General features: G+C 42.5%; 1 protein-coding gene across 1 annotated transcript; it reads right to left on the bottom strand.

The window, feature by feature from the left end:
• Positions 1–1,774: 1,774 nt before the first annotated feature.
• On the bottom strand, positions 1,775–17,503 carry MKI67 (marker of proliferation Ki-67). Its single transcript, XM_071446257.1, has 15 exons — positions 17,412–17,503; positions 16,536–16,617; positions 16,340–16,455; positions 15,926–15,995; positions 15,278–15,356; positions 13,142–14,587; positions 12,598–12,836; positions 11,661–12,054; positions 9,792–9,907; positions 9,185–9,356; positions 8,962–9,096; positions 7,201–8,588; positions 6,317–6,389; positions 3,007–6,000; positions 1,775–2,273 (listed from the first exon to the last, which is right to left on the bottom strand). Exons 1-15 carry the CDS (start codon positions 17,501–17,503, stop codon positions 2,140–2,142), a joined length of 7,530 nt encoding a protein of 2,509 aa, XP_071302358.1. The 3' UTR covers positions 1,775–2,139.
• Positions 17,504–18,303: the final 800 nt, after the last annotated feature.

The following is an 18,303-nucleotide window of genomic DNA, read 5'->3' as shown; positions in this document are numbered from 1 at the left end:
GGATACATTCCTCAGGGAGATCTCTCCAATTCCTACAAAAGCACTGGGATAAATTCCTCAGGGAGATCTCTGAAATTCCTACAAAAGCAGTGGGACACATTCCTCAGGGAGATCTCTCCAATTCCTGCAAAAGCAGTGGGATAAATTCCTCAGGGAGAGGCTCTGAAATTCCTACAAAAGCAGTGGGATAAATTCCTCAGGGAGATCTCTGAAATTCCAGCTAAAGCAGTGGGATAAATTCCTCAGGGAGATCTCTCCAATTCCTACAAAAGCACTGGGATAAATTCCTCAGGAGATCTCTGAAATTCCTACAAAAGCAGTGGGATAAATTCCTCAGGGATAAATCCCTCAGGGATATCTATGAAATTCATACAAAAGCAGTGGGATAGATTCCTCAGGGATAAATCCCTCAGGGAGATCTCTCCAATTCCTACAAAAGCAGTGGGATAAATCCCTCAGGGAGATCTCTCCAATTCCTACAAAAGCAGTGGGATAGATTCCTCAGGGAGAGGCTCTGCCCAGCTTAAAGGAGATTCTGCCCAGGATTCCTTCCCAGTCTCGAGACCAGCTCCAGTGAGGCACCTGGGAAAGTGGCAATGAGAGGAGACAATTCCTGATTTTTGATACTAGAGAAGGAGAATTTACTTCAGGAGATGTTCCTCAAGTTTAGTTTATCCACAAATTCCATCTTGGGGAGAAACCCCAGCTCTGGAGGAGAACTGAGGCATTTAATCCAAGCTTTGTTAGATTTGAACTAGGATTAAAAGCCAAAAAGGGACAGATCTGAGTGACTGGAGAAAAAAACTCAAACAACTTCTTAGAACCAGAAAAATATTCCTGTGGATCCCTGTATTTCCCAACCATGGCATTGCTTACACAAAGGAGACAGTTTTGAATTTAGGGGAGATGGTAAAATTTTGCCTTTCTCCTCTGAGATTTCAGGGTTAAAGTTCTAGGAATGTCATGATTGGGAAACAGGGTTAAAAAAAAGCCACAAAAAACCCCAAACCAAACCAAAAGAATGCCCCCACCCACCATAGTATATAACAATTCTCATATTTAACCATGTGAAGTTCAAGGGAAAGTAGCAGATTCTGCACCTGGGATGGAGCAACCCTGGATGTACAAACAGACTGGGAATTTTCACACTAGAATTAAGTAATTTTAAAAAAAAAGTGCATTATAATTCAATAAAAACCGTCTGTGGATGTGGGTACAGCACATTCCACATGATAAAAAACAAACAAGCAAAAAAAATCCGACCTAAATTAAAAAAAAAAAATATTATATCAGATCTGAAGTTTGGAGTCTTAGGGGTCTTTTCCAACCTGAACAATTCCAATTCCAACTGCTCTGCTGCAGAACCATCCCCAACTCCTCACACACCACATCAACAAAGGATTTTATATCAGGTCTAACAACTGCACACAAGTTTGATGCCCAGGCTGAGTTTTCTCTGTTTCTGCATTTAAGAAGCCCCCAGCCTTGAAGACAAATTATCTGTAAAAAGTCCTAAAAGTTCTGTCTGAAAACCACATCAATCAGAGGATGAACCTTAGAAATGAACTCGTAGGACAGCAGCAATTATTCTTAAGCATCCTTAAAACCAAAAAACCACACAAGTGCCAAACTGTTTACAAGTTTAATGACTTCAGAACCTGCACTTTTCAATACAAATTTAATTTTTTAAAAAAACTTATTAAAAATTTAGCATAATACTTCTGCTAATACAACTATTTTTTTTAAAAAAAGAATATTTACAGAACTCCAAGGAAAAATAAAAACTTAAGCATAGGAAAATTTCAGCAGAAAATAGCTTTAGCTGGCAGTAATATGGCTTCCTGATTGTTGTACTGATCAGCAGGAAAAAGGGGAGAAACACTGGTAAACAAAATGGAATTTATGTTTGCAGCTTTGCACAAGCACCCCATGGTTTAGGAACCACCACATATTGGCAAAGCTACTAAAGAAAGATCTACTTCCTATCTGTAGACACATTAAGAAATGTATTTTGCAAAGCAACCATGTAATTACCAAAAATCTTAGCTTAAAATCAGAGTGCAAATCAATTCACATTAAAAAAAACCTGTAATTGGAATTACTGAATTGATTTAAAAACTGGTTCTGGGACTCCTAAGGCTATTTCCTTGTTCTTGTGCTGGATCTTGTCCTCCTCTCCATCCCTCCAGTGGTCTGAGCTGCCCTTGCATCCTCTTCTCCAAGTTTAGTTTTGTTTCTTCTTCCTCTTTGGAGAGACCCATTTTCATCATTCCCTATTTGCATATGGAAAAAATGTCAATTTGTATCATCAATCAAACATTTCCCACAAAATTCCATCCTCACCTACATTGTTTTGAAAGGAAATGTCCCCAATGACAACATTCCAAAGATTCTATCTCTGAATTCAACAAACCAAATACCAACCCCACACTTCTGCACATCCAATATCCTTTAAGTTGGATCCCTGAGGATTCACAGCTATTTCTGAAAGTAGGTTAACATTAATGAGAGCACCAAAACCAATTAGCTGCCATTTTAGCTAAAATTCCTCCCACTGATACGTGAAACTAAAACAGGACCAACACCAAAGTCCTGCAAAAATGAAAAGAGAGCAAGTTTAATGGCAGGCAATTCCTTGCTGCAGCACTAAAGAGTTGCTGCCATTTCTACTTCAAGGCACTCATTTGATAATATTTTCTGATTGGGAGTTCTTAAGCTGAAAACTGCAGGGGATATTTTAGGTGGCAGCAGGACCAGGGCAGTGATTGTCCCCTGCACTGGGGAGGCACCTCCAGTGCTGTGCCCAGTTTGGGTCCCTCAGCTCAGGAGGGACATGGAGGGGCTGGAGGGTGACCAGGGAAGGGAATGGAGCTGGGGAGAGCCCCAGGAGCAGCTGAGGGAGCTGAGATCTTGGATCTTCTCCATCAGCAGCCCCAGAGCTCTGCACACAATTGGTGTATCTACAAACTCATCCAACCTTCAAGAGAAAGCCAAGCCTTGCCTCACCTGATTTCAGTTTTTTGGGTGGCACATCCTCTGCTGGCAGCTGGCACCTCCTCCTGCGAGAGGTGGGAGCTGCCTGTGGAGCAGGGGCACCCTCCTGGCCTTTTCCTGGCTGATTCTCCTCAGAACCAGTGGATGCTCCACTCAAATCCTGAGTTCTCAGAGTGCTGCCACTTCCTGGCAAGTCACTGCTTCTGTGGGGAGAAGCAGAAGTAGCTGCCTCTAATGACACCTCCACCTTCCTCCTACTGTTTCTCAACTGCCTTGTTCTTCCTTGGCATGGATTATTTTCTGGAGATGCATCTTCACTTTCTTGAAGAACCCTCTTCTGACCTCTGCCTCTGGGCAGGTTGGGTTTCCCCCTGAGAGAAGTGGAAATTGTTTCTTCAGAAGTGGAAGAAGTTTTCTTCCGGCCCACTCTTGATGGATTTTCTTTTGCAGGTGGAGCTACATCCAAAAGTTTACTTTTTTCTTCAGGAATTCCGTCTTTGCCATCTTCTGGCAAACCCTGAAGTGAGGTGGGACTAAGAGCCAGTGAAGTGGCTGCTTGCCTCAAGCTCTCTTGTACAAGATCCGTATTTTCTTGGGAAGAATTGTCCAAATTCTCTTTAGCTTCCCTATTGTTATTTTTTCTACCACTTCGTTTTGACAGGACCTGGTTTCCCTGAATAGAACTTTTGGCTTCTATCAAGGGGGCAGTTTCCTTCCTCCTGCCTCTTCTCAGTTGATTTTCCTTTCCAGAGGGATCACAAGTTTCTAAGGGAACATTCTGCTCTTCTTTGGGAGCTTCTTCTCCATCACCTGCCGGCAACCTGCGCTTCCCTCGAAGAGAGATGGACTTGGTTGTGTGTGATGCCAGAGCAGCTTCTTTCCTTCTGCCCCTTCCTGGTGCCTTCTCCTTAGCACAGGACACTGCTTCCAAAGGCACACTTGGTTCTTCCTGAGTACCCTCATCTTTAGTCTCTGACAAGCCACATTTTCCCTGGAGATGAGTTGCACTTCTTGCCTCTGCTGCTGGATCCATCTTTTTCCTTCTGTCCCTTGCTGGTGCATTCACTTTTGCCTGTAAAGTTTTATTACCCAGAGCTGCATTTTCCTCTTCTCTCTGTGCCACCTGTGTAGCATCACCTTCCAGCAGCAGCCCACGTCTCGTTCTGACAGAAGGAGATCTGCTCTGTGAGGCTGCAGCCACCTGGCGCCTCCTGCCCCGCCTCGCTGGATTGTCCTCTGCCGAAGAGGGAGCAGCTTCCAAAGCTGATCCTGCCTCTTGTACAACAGCCTCATCTTTCCTATGATCTGCAATTAATGTTTGTTTTTCCATAAAGGCAGGATTAGCTTCTTGTGGGATGGAATCAGGTTGCTTTCTCCTGCCCCTCCTTCCCTGTGAAGGAAGATTTTCGGAATTCTCATGTTGATTGTCTTTGTCAGTCATCCCTTCATCACCCTCAGGTAAACTTTTTCCTTCAATTGCTTTGGAACTGCTTTCTTCAAGCTGAAAATTAACTTTTTTACCTCTTCCTCTTCTAGACACCACTGCATTTTTTTGTGCTGGACTGCCCTGCAGGATTTCAGTTTGCTTTGCTCTAAGTATTCCCCGTTCATTTCTGGTCCTCCTCTGAGTGCCCTGAGCAGGACTGGCGCTGTCTGCAGCTGGGACTGACGGGGCACCTGGGCTGGGCTGCTCCTCCCTGCCTTGGGCTGCACTGACACAAACAGAGCCCACAGAATCCTGCAGAGAAGACTCATCCACTTCTGACTTCAATTTGGGAGCAATTGGTTTTAGGCTGTTCACATTTTCAGTAAATTCCTCAGCTTTTTGCTCCAAAGAGTCTTTTTTGCCTCTCCTGCTTCTAGCCCTGTTTGCTTCCATGTTCTGAGCACTGACTGGCATTTTGTTTGTCTCTGCAGAAGGTGACTCTGCCTTTAATCTTCGAGCTGCCTCTGTTGTATTTTCCTGAGCATTTTCTGTTTCATATCCCTGAGATTCTTTCATCTTATTTTTCACGTGGGATTGTGTTTCAGCATCAGTTTCAGTTGATGTTTCCTCAGTTTTCTGAATGTTTTGTGTATTTTCAAGTGTGACCTCACAAGTGTCTGCTTTTATTTCAGCTGAGTGCTTTCTGTTTCTAGTACTTCTAAGAGATGTAACTCTTCTCTCTGTTGCCTTTAGTTCAAGTTTAGTGCCATTTTCAGATTCTTGGGCTGTGACAGCCTCAGGGGTTTTGTCACAAGCCTGTTCCTGTCTTTGTGAAACCTTTGGGGACGGGTCTTTATGAAGCTTTCTGGTTGTTCCATGAAGCTCTCCTGGAGAAGCTGCTTTACCTTGGTGATCCCTTGCCCGTCTCCCTCTTCTTGGTGGAATCACTGGTTCTGTGCTCTGCACTCCTCTGCGCCTCCTCCTCGGTGACAGGAGCACTTCTTCACTGTCCTCCATGCCACTGGCAGCAGCTTTGCTATCAGGATTATTTAAACCTGTTTGCAGCTGACACATTTCACCCTGAATGCTTCCAGCTCCTGTCTTTGTGCCTGGATCACCTTCGGTTCCATTGGTGCCACAGTCCTGCAAACTCTGTTTGGTATTTGCAGGTGCTTTTTGTAGCACTGAGGAATCTTCAACACAAGACTCCAGATGTTCATTTGGATGTTTTAACTCCTTCAGCTCTTTCCTTTTACCTCTCCCTGCTCTCTGAGCAGCTCCAGGTGGTTCCACAGCTGAGACAATGTCAAGTCCTTCCTGATCAGGGCACTTTGGAGCCACCTCTTGCATGCAACGCTTTGTCCTCCTTCCTCTTCCCTTGTTTTCAAGTGTGATCACTCCCATCTCCTCTTGGGTTTCAGGACTCTGCAACTCCTTTAAACTCACACCATTTTCACTTGGCTTTGCTGCAGCAGGAGGCACAGCCCTCCTGCCCCTTCTGGGTCTCTGGGTAGGCTGCTCTTCACCAGCTGAGTCCTTCTGTTGGGAATCTTCACCTTGGGAAACTTTTGCTTTCTCTTCTAGAGGAGGGCAAAGAGCACCAACAAAAATTAGACATTGCTGTGCCTGATTGAGTATTTCCATTTTCCTCACAGAGGCATCTTGCTCAAACAAATCATACAATAAATAAGGAAATATTTAGCCAATTCCTAGATTAAAGACCAGGCTTCTGACTGAAGTTGTTTAATTTATTTGAATAGGTCAAAGGGAAAAAATTATCTTAGCTCAGGAAATAGCTGAGCTCACTGAGAGAGGTTTACACAACATTTGAACTTCATGGTAAAATTTATGATTTTATATATTCACTATTCCTCTAAGCAAAATATTTGTACTTACCATGTTTATGACTGGAATTAGAACCAGGAGGTGCAATTTCTCCCTGAGAATCCATAACATTTACTGATCTGACCTAAAGGAATAAAAGATAACCAATAAATGTGTGTCTGACAGGGCAAGAACTTCTTGAGCCAACCAAAACCAGATGAATGTACAGCAACATTTATAAAAATGTTTGTGAAACCCTTTTCTTACAAATTAAATCAATTAGTCTTATAAATGCATCATCCATTTATCTGATATAAACCCACAAACATAGCAAATTCAATTCTTGCCATCTAAAGTGAAAGACAACATTGTGGAGAGGTTGAGAAGTGCCTAAATTAGTGCTCAAAGGGAACTTGGGGTACTGAAGAGAAATTGAGTGTTCTGTAGTGTTTTATTGTGGTTCTAAGCACTAAGCCCAGGGATACTCAGCATTTTACCTATGGAATGTGAGAATCAAAGTAATTTTTTCAGGAAATGATACTGGCAGTGATGCCAGCACATCTCCACTGAAGATCAAGATTCTTGTCACAATAAAAAGCAGCACCAGAACAAAGCAGGCTGGGCACAGACATCACCCACCCTGACCCACTAACTGGAGAACTTCACTTCTCCTACTTGCAGTGGTCAGTGTGGAATGGTGAATGAGATGCTGGCAATGTCACTTTTATATTAACCTTATCACTTTTATATTAAGCCTGTTTTTAATGATACTTAACCTCAAAACAGTCATTTGTGACAGGTCCTTTCAAATAAATCCATTTTAATACACACAAATGCAGCTGTCCCTAAAAAATGTTGCAAGATAGAAGAAAGTGTCATACCAGGAAGTCAAAATGCATTTCAACCACAGGTTTCAAAATCTAAAAACATCCTTTGCAAAAGTTAAAGTATTTTACCTTCATTTCCTCTGGGGTACCAAACATTTCAGTCACTCCAGCATAGTCCACTTCAAAATCAGAAGATTTCTGCCTGGGTTCTGCCATGAGCCTTTGCAGCCCCACAAAATCCTCAACTGGTTGATATTTCTCTTTAGGAGACTTCATCAATCTCTTAATTCCAAACATGTTTTCCACAGGCTGCACCTTCTCCTTTGGTGTCTGGAAAATGCGGCTGATGCCAACCATGTCTTCCACGGGCTGGGATTTCAGCTTTGGGCTTTTCCTGGCTGAAGTCACAGCTGGCACAGCTTTTACTGCTTCTCTGCTCTCTACTGGAGTCTCCAGCAACCTTTTCAAGGCAACTTCATCAGTGACTGGTTCCAGCTCTTGCTGAGGGGTCCTCAGGAGCTGCTTAATGCCTGACAGGTCCTCCACTGGCTCTGGCTTCCGCCGTGGGGTCCTCAGGAGCTGTTTGATGCCTGACAAAACCTCCACAGGCTCCAACTTCTGCTTTGGGGTCTTCAAGAGGTGCTTGATGCCTGACAGAACCTCTTCAGGCTCCAGCTGCTGCTTTGGGGTCCTCATGAGATGCTTGATGCCTGACAAAGCCTCTACAGGCTCCAGTTTCTGCTTTGGGGTTTTCAAGAGCTGTTTGATGCCTGACAAAACTTCTACAGGCTCCAATTTCTGATTTGGGGTTTTCAAGAGCTGTTTGATGCCTGACAGAACCTCTGTAGGCTCCAACTTCTGCTTTGGGGTCTTCAAGAGGTGCTTGATGCCTGACAAAACCTCTACAGGTTCCAACTTCTGATCTGGGGTCTTCAAGAGCTGTTTGATGCCTGACAAAGCCTCTACAGGCTCCAGTTTCTGCTTTGGGGTTTTCAAGAGCTGTTTGATGCCTGACAAAACTTCTACAGGCTCCAACTTCTGATTTGGGGTTTTCAAGAGATGCTTGGTGCCTGACAGAACCTCTGTAGGCTCCAATTTCTGATCTGGAGTCTTCAAGAGCTGTTTGATGCCTGACAAAACCTCTACAGGCTCCAATTCCTGCTTTGGGGTCTTCATGAGTCTCTTGATACCTGACAAAACCTCTCCTGCTTCCGACCTTTGCTCAGGGGTCCTTAAAATCTTCCTTTTGCTTGACATGACCTCAGCTGGCTCCACTTTCTGCTTTGGAGTCCTCCTTTTACTTCCTGATTTCACCAGAGATGCTGGTTTTGTTGGAGTTACTGCCAAACTATCCACAGTATCTTTGTGCACAGCTTTTCTCTTTTCAGGAGTTTTTGTGGCTGTTTCATCAAACACAGATGGAGATGACTCCTGTCTCAGAAGGTGGAATATGCCTGGACTCACTTGCTTGTGCTCTGAAGCATCTGAATTATTTAATGGTGACACCATCATCTCTCCTGAAATAAGCAGTAGACTTATGTCATTTGGAAAATAAATTAAGCAGAAAACCCAAGCATTTTAATTGCTGCATAATAAAAATCATCAAATTCAAATACACCCTTCTAGAAATCAAAATCCAAACATGTGCATTGGGCATTCAGTGTCTGGATGTCTCATCAGCAGCTTGAAGTTCCATGCCAAACAGAATGAATAATAAAATATCCTACTCAGAAACTAACTGGAACTACATTTTCCTTTAATACCTGATAAATCTCAATGGTTCCTCTCATGGGTTGCTGGATGCTTCACCTCAGTTAAATCTGCCTAGGCTGAGACTGCTGCTAACCCATAATATACCTCAGTATTGTTTTTTTAAAATATCAAACCTACCAGATTCCTCAGGAGTGTGCAAGTCAGAAATGTCCCCTGCAGCCCATGGTGGTGTAACATCAGCATTGTGAGCAGCAGCCAAAGGAAGTGTTCCTTCTCCCTGATTTTTTGGGGTTTGGAACATTTCAGGCACCCCTAGAAATGACATTTGGGGAAATGAGCAGAGGTTTTGACAAAAGAACTGCACAGCAGGCAGATGAAGCAACAGACTTTGAAATCTCACCTGTGAAACTTTCATCCATATCCATGTTGAGCTTCAGCTTGGGATTTTTTACCACTTTAGGGACGTGTCCAGCTGACCTGACTGTGGTGGAATAAGCCCTACCTACAACTATGGTAGCAGGTGACTCTGCATGACCTGTGCTGAAGTGACCTTTTATTTTCTTCTCTGGAGTCTGCAGAGGGAAAAGGAAAAAAAAAACAACAAAACCAAACCAAACAGTTATTAAACAAAGATTGATGGTGGAAGAGCTGGCCAAGCTCCTTCCACAATTTATCACCAGTCATGGTTAACTGGGAGGTTCCAGAAGGCTGGAGGATGTCCAGGGCCAGGGAGGGTTGGAAGGTCTGGCCAGCCTGAGTTTAGGAAAGGCAGATCCTGCCTGATTTTTATCATCAGAGCTTGGATTCCAAGATCTTGGAGGTCTTTTCCAACCCTACTAATTCTGTGATTATTTTTGCACAAACCTCCATCTCCCACATGCTGTGGGAGACATTGACTCCCATTTTACATCACACCAAGAGCTCAGCTTCTCAATCAAAATCCATCCAGGCTGCTTGGTGGATATGCAAGAAAATAAAACAAAGCAACATAAGAAAGAAAAGGATACCTTTGGTGGGTGCTTTAATCTCTTCAGGGCTTTGCCTTTATGGACAGTTTTCTTAGCAGTCTTTGGCTGTGGTCTTGCAACCCCCAATTTTACCACTTCTGCCCAAGATTTTGCAACTAGAAGAAAAGGAGAAAGAACCAATTTAACTCTCAGCTGTGTAAATGGAAGTTCACAATTATTTATGATTCCAATACATTTTCTGCAGCCTTGCAGAGGAAAGTGGTTGTTATTATCTGGTAACACCTGAAGTGTTCTCTGAAATATTCTCAATTTGAAAATCCAATTTCAGCTGAAGTTTAAGAAGACTCCAAATACCCAGTGTGGCTTTTCCACACCAAAACAATGAGCTTCATACAGTGTCAAACACAGCTCAGATCCTACAGCTGAACACTGACTCAGTTCCTTCCTCTCTCTTTTGGAAGGAACTCATTTTCCCCAACAAAAAACTTGCCATGAGCTTTTCAGCCTTGTTCATTATAGATGAGCTTTACTCTGGTGAGATTTAACAACAGAAGAGAAATTGTTTCTAAGTGAAGTTTCTTTCACCACCTTCCTGAGGAATTTCAGTTATTTATCCTGAATTTAGATCTACACAGACTTCCCATAATTTTTCTTGTATCACTTTCTCCTTGTGACACACTCCCCAAATTCCCAAAGCAAGGTTATCTTCATCACAGCATCATTCTGTACACAGCAGTGGGAGCAGGGAATTACAGCTGTGGAATAAATGAAGCTGGAAGTTGTAGGACACCTGCCTTGTTTACTTCAGGAAAAAAAAAGCTATCAGAACAAGGGGATCATATAGAAGAAATGACTCTTTAAAACAGATGAAAAGGGGAATGCTGTTCCTTTTCCATCCAAGAAAAGGATACTGCTATTCTCTTGTCAGAATTGCTATGTCAGTCTGTAAATAAAAATAACTTTGAAAAGCTGACATTGTCAGGATGCAGAGAAAAATGCCAAACATCCAGGAAATTACCTGAAAAAAGCTCTGGAAACAGTTTTACTTTGGATCTGAAATTTTTAAGAGCTGTGATGTGCTTTTCATATTACAGAAGGAATTGATGCAGTAATATCAAAAAAGCACATGACAGAGGTGGTGAGAAATGGAATGCCACTGGTATTTGTCAAGAGCTCTGCTGCCATTAAAATGGACAGAACAATAAAGTAATAAAAATTCCTGGGTGAATGGGGAATTGGACTTTGTGAAACTGATTTAACTGATGACAACAGGTGACAAATACACCCTACTTCAAAGCTTATTCAAAAGTCAAAACTTGAAGAACCAGAACTCCCCTATTACAGTTTCCACTGCTGTCAAAACTATTTCAAATCAGTGCTCAACACTGGGAATTCTGAGGATTTGAAAGGAACACCCAGTTATGATCCTATTTTTTATTTCTATCACTTATGTACCACTTTGAGTAGTTAGATATACACCCCAGTTCCTGGACAAAGTTTGTGAGCCTTGGATAAAAACAAGGCACAAAATAACCAAAGTAAAGCTGCATTGCTATAAAAGGTTAAGTTTTTCAAAACAAAAGTGATGTGATAAACATGGTTTAGTTTAACACTACTTGAACTTGACAGATTTTAAAGATCATGACTATAACCTTGCAAAGAGAATGTTAATTTTACCATTTTAAAACTTCTGAACATTAATATTTGTCTTTAATTATGTTCATAGATGCTTTAATAAACGTGCTTTATGAACAAAAAAATGCAACACTTTGCACTTCCAATAAGGCCAGCAGATTTCAGAAGATTGACCAATTACCTGGTCTGCATAACAAAACAAGTCTTTTCCAGTGTGGTTCCTGTACCTTAAAGCATGAAAGTGAGTATTAAAAATGAACTATTGAAACCAACCTAATAAATTGGCATTGGAGGCACCACTTCTCCTCTTGGCACCGATGAGAGCCACAGCCCCACCTCTGCCCTTCATGGCAGAGCCCTTCAGGCGCAGCTGGGCACCTCTGGCTGACCTGGCAGCTGGCCCTGCCACCAAGGCTTTGGCATCCTGGGCAGCAGCAGGAGATTTTGGGCTTTTCCCCTGGGCACCACTCTTCCCCTCTGGATCCATGTCTTGTGTGCCAGCATCCTTCTCCTCTGCAATTGGGAAGGGAGTGGGGGGCTGGGAGATGGAGAAACGCCCCTTCCTGAAGGGGGCTGGAGAGCCCAAAGGGATTCTGGGTGTTGAGACGGGGGATGAGGCACCTGGGGACTGCTGGGCTGGGGAATTTTTGGGTGACTTTTTCTCTTCCTAGGGGGAAAAAAAAAAAAAATTAGTAAATGGAGGATTTTTCCTTCTTTTAAAAGAAGTGATCAGTCCAGGCAAACCCTCCCAAAGACTTGGATTTCACTTTTTCAGGAATGATAAGTGATTCCTAAACTGTTGATCAAGCCTGGGCTAAGTTGGGCAGGAGGGTTTACCTTTACTTTTGATCCTCACCCTTTCCCATCCTTACCCTTCATCCATCCTCAGCCACCAATTAAATCTTTTTATGTCCATTTTAGTTTCAGATTGATTGATTTTAAAGTTTTAGCCTGGCTTTTCCTGGTGTTTTACCCATCCAGAAAAAGTAGTAGTGACCTTGCCAATGAACTTGGTTGTACTTTCACTTTATAATAATAAACCTGTTTTAGCTGCTGATTCTTTGAGCATCCCCAAACCCTCATGAGTGACACCAGCATGCATCACAAAAGGGTTACTACTAATTTTGAATGAATAAATACATATATAATAGAATTTCTAAATTCTGATCACAGTAACAGACTCAGCAACTTGATTACTCTGAACATTTACCTGATCTATCAAGTGCTTCAAGCTCTGAGCCTTTTTGAGCACAGCCCGAGGAGAGTTTCCATGGGGTAGGCTCCTCCTGGCAGGGAGGGCTCCTCTTTTCAGGGGAGAGTTGGGAGGCAAACTTTTATCAAAGAGTTCTGGGCTCAGATGACCACCAAAGGACACTCTCTTCCTTTTGCCCAAAGTCTGAGGGAGGGTTTCACCACTTTTCCTCTTCTGAGAGATTCTTTTTGTCTTGCCTGAAAAGAACAATTTGAAATGATTTTTAAGATATCCAAGAATCCAAGGCAGCATTTTAACCTTTCCTTGTGCATTTCAAAGTTGGAAACAAACCCAGAGAAACTTACCTTAAAGGGAAATAAATTGAATCCAGGATATTTTATACACATTGTGTATTGTTAAGGTCAAATGTAACTCCATGATAAATATTTTACAACTAATGTCAGTAATTGGTTCCACATTTTACCCAAGTAGGAGAATTCTGAGGGAAGTGCTACAGAATTTCTCTCATACAAAAACAAGGCAGGGAATCCAATGTATTTACCTGAGTCTTCTCCATGCAAGAGGCCAGAAGTTTTGGTTTCTGAGCCAGGCTCAGTGTCCCTCAGCTCAGCAGCACTTCCAGGAGATCTCTTGCCTGATGCTCTCCGAGGTCTTGTAGCCTCTTCCAAATCCTGGTTTTGGTGACACGTGTCCATGGCCAGCTCTGCTGGAGTCCCACTGGCTTTTCTGCCTGAATTGTGCTGCTCCTGAGCAGTGTTTGGCTCCAGTGCTGCTTCAGCCAGCCCTCCAGAGCTCCTTTGCCTCCCCCTTTTCCTTCCAGGTGTCTGACCAGCAGGAGAGGCCAACACCCCTTCTGCAGCCAATGCCTCTGAATGGGCACTTTTGTCCAATAATTCTTTACTTTCTCTTCTGCTTCTTCTGGGACTCTTGGAATCAGAGAGAGAGGCAGGGGTTTCACAATGTGCCACCTTTGAGTTATCCAGGTTTGCCTGATCCCAGATTTCCTTCAGCACCTCTTGGGCAGTTTTTCCTGGTGTTTGTTGTTTGCTGTTTTGTCTTTGCTTTAAGCTTTCCCCTTCTGGCAAAGGCAGTTGTGTGTTCTCAATTCTGCACACTGGATCTTCCCTTGGAGCTCCAGCTGGGATCTCTGGAAGTGACTTCAGTTTCAGTGAGCCACGCCGTGGGGTCCTTGGAGTGCCAGGATTTCCAGGGTCCATCCCAGAGCTTTCTCTGGGAGGTGACACGAGCAGAGAGCGAGGACTCTTCCTCCTGGCTGTTGTTGGAGTGCTCAGCACACACAGAGCTCCTGCAGCAGCACTGCAGCCGCTGGGGCTGCACGCTGCCCGTGGAACCGGACACTCAAACCTTTCTATGGAGCACTGCTCCAGCAACACCAGGGAGCTCCTCTGGTTCTCCTTGCTGGCTTTGGGTGTAACTGCAGCACCTCTGGACCTGCCTGGTGTCCTTAATCCCTTGGGATCCTGCAATGGACTCTGACTGCTATCTCCTGACACCTCCTTGGAGGTGGGAGCTCGAGGACTCCTGCTAAAACTCCTCCTGGGAGGCTTCCCCCCAGCTGGCAGCTGGTTAAACCCTGGGCTGTTTTCTACTTCTTGTCTCACAATTATACATTTTTCAATATTTTCCATCCTGCCTGATTCCTTTCTTTTAGCCAGGCTGCCCAGATCAAAAAGACCACTCTGGGATGAAATGGGAGCACTTGGTTCTGGCAGAACACTCCCAGGGTCTCCTTTTGCAGCTTGCTGAGAGGAACTTCTCCTGTGCAGAGGTTTTTCCACTTTCAGCTCATTTTTCACACTTTCATAGAGTTTACTAAAGGGAGACATTTCATTTTGCTTTTTAAGAACATGATGTATTCTCTGTGAAGATTTGGGTGTTTGGAGTTTGACAGGGAAAGCTTCAGGAAGATTTTTCTCTGGAGTTTGTTTCTTTTCCTTGGCATTTTTTTCTTCACACTCAGCATTATCTACAAAGAAAGCAAAGCAAAACAAAAACACAGACACAGAGTTACTTTAAAATTGCAGAACTACAAATAAAAGTTCCATAAATACAGATTAAAAATTCCTTATTTTCCCTCCCAAGGGGGAAGATCCAGGTCAGCCAGGATCTACTGAAATGGGACACCTGGAAGCAGCTGGGGCTTTTTGCATTGGGACAAAAATGTCAGAAATGATAATAAAAAGCCTTCTCTGAAAATCAGGATTATTTAAGACAACAAGGATGGGAAGGTGAAGTCCTGGCATTTAAGCAGTCTTTGGGTTATAATTATCCAGAATTAGCAGCTCTGGATTTTTCTGGTTCTACAGGAAACAGTTCCTGTAAACAATTATTTCAATATATACCATGTACCTCCAAAATTATATTTGTTTCAAATTTTCATTAGGAAAGAATGCATGAGACAATGCCACATTTGCTAAAAAAAGGTGTAGCTGTAGGTCAGCAGAGCAGTTAAATTTTCAAGTCAAATTTTAATGTCTAAGATGAATTCACAGCATTTAAACATGATATCACCACTGACACAGCAAGGTGCACTCAGATTGGAAAGTCTTAAAATGCCTTTTCTCCCCTCTTTTAACTTTGGTTTAATTCTAATGCCAATAATAAATGCAGTTCAGGGGGTAAAAGCAAACAAAGCCCTCATAAAACAGGCACCAACCTGAAGCATCAAGACTTTTAGCTCCTGGAGGTTGTTTGTGTAATAATTCCACTTCTGCCACCTGCTGAACATGAAGAACCTGTAAATTTGTACAACATTACAGCAGAGCAACAAATATTTTATACTTCACCTTCCAATTCTACATTGAAAAAACCTATTTATAAGAGAATATGCACTGACCCTAAACAAGCTTTAAAGTATTCAAACTAAATGCTTGAACTTTTCAATATTTAACATTGGCCAATACATCTGAGGCCCTAGAGGGGAGAAGGTTGTCCTGTTTTATCATCTGAATTCTGAGCTGTCAAAGCAGCTGTAAAATAAGAATGAAAACACTTGAACGTCCCCTTCTTACCAAACTCAGTGGAAGATTTATAGCTCTGTCTTAGTGACATCATGAATTAATTATCTATTACCAAAAAGAGATCAATTTTTGACTAAAATTTAGACTAAAAATTACTAAATTTTTCAAAGTATTTATCAGAGTTGATTTGTATTTTAAGACAGAAGGGCAGTTTAGGGCTGAAGTGTTACTTATAATAAGAGAAGTATAATTTCTCTTAATAAGAAAACAGAACAAGGAAATATAAAATCATGTCACTACTACCAATATATTTGTAAAGAAAAAACCCACAGCCACAAAGTTACCTGCAGAGTTTCATCTTTTGGAGACCTGGAACGCTTCTTTTTCGGTGTTGATTGCAGAGGATATTCAAACCTGAAAAAATATTTTAAAACACCATATTTTGTCAAATAGTTGATGACTCAATTCTGGTTATTAAGAGGAATGACCTAGGAATAGTTGCCCCCTCCCAACAGTGCACACATGTCCATTTGAAAGGCTTTAGCAACTTAAAACCACTTTAAATTTCCCCCTAAAACAAAGTAAGAATGATGTCTCTAAACAATTCTATCTTCACTGATTTAGCTTAATGCAATACAAGTGATCAAAAGATAACTTTAGCAGTCCTGCCTTCTGATGAATACATTTTCTAGAGAAATCTGAAATCAATGCCATTCTTTCCACTCTGGGATCAAATAACTGAGGAGGCTGGCACCCACCTGAAAGAACGATCAATAATGGTCAACACATCCCCATGCCTCAGGGGCACGGGCTGCTCAAAGCAAGCCCCGTTCAGCTGCGTGGGGTTCACTGAGCTCAAGTTGGTCAGGACTGCCTGAAAAGCAAACACAAGCCTGAGTGACCTGCAGGGGTGCAGTGAGCAGTGCATGCCCCAGTGCAACACCAGCAGCTCACCTCCTTGTTCTCGTTGATCTCGATCCGGCAGTGCTCGTTGGACACCCAGGGCAGCCGCATGCGGATGTCACATTCTGATTTCCTGGGGGAAAAAAAAAGGTTCAGTTCCACACAAACACTGGGAGAATGAGGGCATTTCCCAACATTGTAGTTAGGAATGGTACAGCAGCATGATGTGTCTAGCTTGGAAGAAAATGAACTACCTAAGTATTTTTAAAGGGGTACAAAATAGCAGCTCACACTCCTCCAGCAGCAGAGAGCCGAGATCAGAAAACCAGGGAAACACCCAAACTGAAAAAAGCAGATCACAACAAGCTAAGACATGGCTACAGCACAGCTGGTGCTAGGGGATGAACTTACTCCAGAGTCTCCTGAGACTTGTGGAATATTTTTACACAAAATGAGCTGTTAAAGTCATTCTCAGGCTTACATTTCTGACCTGAGACTGCCAACAGGTACCTGGACCTTGGTCTCACTTGCAGAACAATTTCTACCTTCTTAAAAGTTATTACTGAGTTAAAACATGTTTATAAATGTACAGACTTTTCCTTTCTGTCCTTTTCTTAAGCTAATCTCTAATGCTTTTTATTTGCTGTTGGTCTTATCACTTATCCCCTTTAATCCCTTCCCCTGATTTCCTGTGGCCATAAATTTAAAATCAATCAATAAATAGAAGTACTTCTGGCAAGGAAAGGACAAAAAGCAGTAATAAAATAAAGTTCAACTTTCTACTCTTACATTAACCCTGGCCCAGCATCACCTTCCCTCCTCTGTACACCGTGCCTAAATACATGTTTATTTTTTGCAAATAAGCATTAAAATACATCATCTGTAGGAAAACACTCATTATTTCAATGTATGCAAGCAAATTCTCACCTTCCAAACAAACAAGAAGTTGAGGTGAGAGGAAAAACAATTCCATCAGTCCCATTCCTTTTAATGACAACGATTGTTCCATAGCGTGGCATCTTTGAACGTAAGGAACCTTACCTATAAAAAACACCCAGATTACTCATCCTAATTATGATTTACATGTTTATGAGAGTAAACGGATGTAAATTTTTATGCTTTATTTTGTACCAGACAGAGATGAGATATTTTCTAATGGACAGCAGAAGAATCTCAGTGCTGTTTTAACGTGGTTTTCTGTGTAAAAATTAGGAATATGTTTATATAAATTGTCAGACTAATGTTGGCATTCAGGTGATTTTTGTTACCCATCAGAACCTTGGAAAGCTTCAGGAACAACACAGACTTTGTCCCATAAACAACTGAAAAACTCACTCTCTTCTTCACCTAAATCTAAATCTTTCAATCTCTTGCCCGTGGGGAATTCTCAGATTTGAATTTAAAGCAGAGAGCAGCTGACTGTAGTTATATTTTCCTGGAAAAGGAGGGGAGAGGGAGCAGCTCCCAGGAGCAGCGGCAGAACAGCTGGGAAGGGGCTGGAGCTTGGGCAGCCCCCGAGCTCTGTCGCGATCGCGCACAGATCACGACAGGAGGAGGAACAGCACTGGCATAAAAACCCCAAACCCACAGCGCAAGAAGATACCCTTTCATATATATTCATACAATTCATTATTTAATGTATAAGTACCACAAGCGAGCCTCAAAGAAGCACCTTTATTAACACTCTATTTGAAAGCAGCAAGGCAAAACAAGGCTATTAAATGCAGTTCAGAAAGACTCTCACGGAATTTTTGGGTGGGTTTCATGCGCTAAAACACTCGTAGATAACAAGACACTACTTGGAGGGGAAGCCGGCGGT

The sequence above is a fragment of the Agelaius tricolor genome, unplaced genomic scaffold, assembly GCF_023055355.1.
Source record: "Agelaius tricolor isolate 1412-34295 unplaced genomic scaffold, bAgeTri1.0.p SCAF_22, whole genome shotgun sequence".
In the NCBI taxonomy this organism is placed as follows: Eukaryota; Metazoa; Chordata; class Aves; order Passeriformes; family Icteridae; genus Agelaius; species Agelaius tricolor.
Note: the sequence above shows the minus strand (reverse complement) of the source record. Positions and strands in the feature narration are given on the sequence as shown.

What these genes read in the sequence shown, in the direction of transcription:
- MKI67 (XM_071446257.1), bottom strand. Translation starts at nt 17,503, where the DNA reads ATGCCACGCTATGGAACAATCGTTGTCATTAAAAGGAATGGGACTGAT. An exon ending in AGATCAACGAGAACAAGGAG is followed by an intron (nt 16,456 to 16,535) that starts GTGAGCTGCTGG and finishes TTTGCTTTTCAG; the next exon opens with GCAGTCCTGACCAACTTGAG. An exon ending in CTTGCATGGAGAAGACTCAG is followed by an intron (nt 12,837 to 13,141) that starts GTAAATACATTG and finishes TGTTCTTTTCAG; the next exon opens with GCAAGACAAAAAGAATCTCT.